At 45.2% G+C, this 1,386-nt stretch overlaps 1 protein-coding gene across 1 annotated transcript; it reads right to left on the bottom strand.

Annotated features, from left to right (window-relative positions):
- Window positions 1-318: 318 nt before the first annotated feature.
- On the bottom strand, window positions 319-825 carry LOC133901488 (uncharacterized). The gene is made up of 2 exons (XM_062342843.1): window positions 646-825; window positions 319-543 (listed from the first exon to the last, which is right to left on the bottom strand). Exons 1-2 carry the CDS (start codon window positions 823-825, stop codon window positions 319-321), a joined length of 405 nt encoding a protein of 134 aa, XP_062198827.1.
- Window positions 826-1,386: the final 561 nt, after the last annotated feature.

Raw genomic sequence — 1,386 nt, 5'->3', positions numbered from 1 at the left:
ATAATCACCATTCATTTGAATATATACAACCACAAATTACATAATCACATTGTAGGGAAATCCAGATACATTGAAATTGAGACTTAAAATATTACAAATGTGACGATAAGTAAGTTCATCACTACAAAAGTAGGTCCGGATTACACAAAAAATACCCATACAGAATACAAAAGAAGGGTGCTAAATCCAAATTGCTAAATTCGGATTACCACCATAAGCCTAGGTAAGTAATGTACTATGATTTATCAGTGTCGGAGTTGGAGTCGCCACCGGCGATGGCCATCTCCTCCTCCTCCTCCCCCTCCTTCTTGTCATCGGTCATGTCAGAGTCACACATCTCCTCATCCTCGTCCTCCTCCTCCTCCTGTCCTTGTCAGTCACATCGGAGTCACTGCCCATCTCCTCATCCTCCTCCTCCTCGTCAGTCATGTCGGAATCACCGCCCATCACCTCCCCCTCCTCGTCGTCGATGTCGGAGTCGCCGCCCATCAACTCTTCCTCCTCGCCGTCGTTGGTGTCGGAGTCGCCACCCATCTCCACCTCCTATGCCAAGAGGTGTGTGATGGCCTCATCACTGACGATGGCCTCCATCGTTTCCTCGGCTACGCTGATGAGTTCCACCTAATTGACAGCGTGAGCGATCACCTCGTCATAGGCAATCGCTTTCTCCTTCTCATCCTCCTCCTCTGCCTCCACCATTAATAGGTCCCAATCGATGTTGTCATCATCGGGGGCTAGCACCAAGGATGATGACACCAGGTCCTTGTCGTTGGCGTCCATAGACGGCGCTGGATTAGAGGAGCACGGCGGGGGGTGCGGCGGCATCGAGGAGGATGTGTAAATTGGAGGAATGTTCTTGGTCCCGCTATTTATAATCATACCATTAGTGACGGGTGAATTTACCACCTGTCACTAATGTTCGGATAACAGTGACAGGTGAACTTACCACCCATCACTAATGATTTGCCACCACGTCACTGGGACTTGTTAATTAGTGATGGGTAGTAAATTCACCCATCACTAATGACCTCTTTACTGACGCGTGACCTTATCACCCGTCACTAATGATCTCATCCCTCTAAGGGAGTTACGTGTATACTAGCTACATCCTGAAGCTAAGTCAGGATTTGGCAGTCGTCTCCACTTGCAAACATATCATAAATTTGAGGTTACATTGAAATTCAGACTTAACTGAATATCACAAATATTACAAATTTGAGGTTACATTGAAATTCATACTTAACTGAATATTACAAATTTGAGGTTACATTGAAATTTAGACTTAAGTGAATATTACAAATTAATTTGAGGTTACATTGATTCATGTACTCGCTATTTTTGTGCTTGCTTGACATGGATCCCTTCGTTATGGTCAGAACGTAGGTA

This window comes from Phragmites australis, chromosome 20 (assembly GCF_958298935.1).
Source record: "Phragmites australis chromosome 20, lpPhrAust1.1, whole genome shotgun sequence".
Classification (NCBI taxonomy): Eukaryota; Viridiplantae; Streptophyta; class Magnoliopsida; order Poales; family Poaceae; genus Phragmites; species Phragmites australis.
This window is presented reverse-complemented; position numbering and strand designations above follow the sequence as displayed.

Coding starts and splice junctions, on each gene's coding strand:
- LOC133901488 (XM_062342843.1), bottom strand. CDS start 825: ATGCCGCCGCACCCCCCGCCGTGCTCCTCTAATCCAGCGCCGTCTATG. Junction 544..645: donor AAGCGATTGCCTATGACGAG/GTGATCGCTCAC, acceptor CTCTTGGCATAG/GAGGTGGAGATGGGTGGCGA.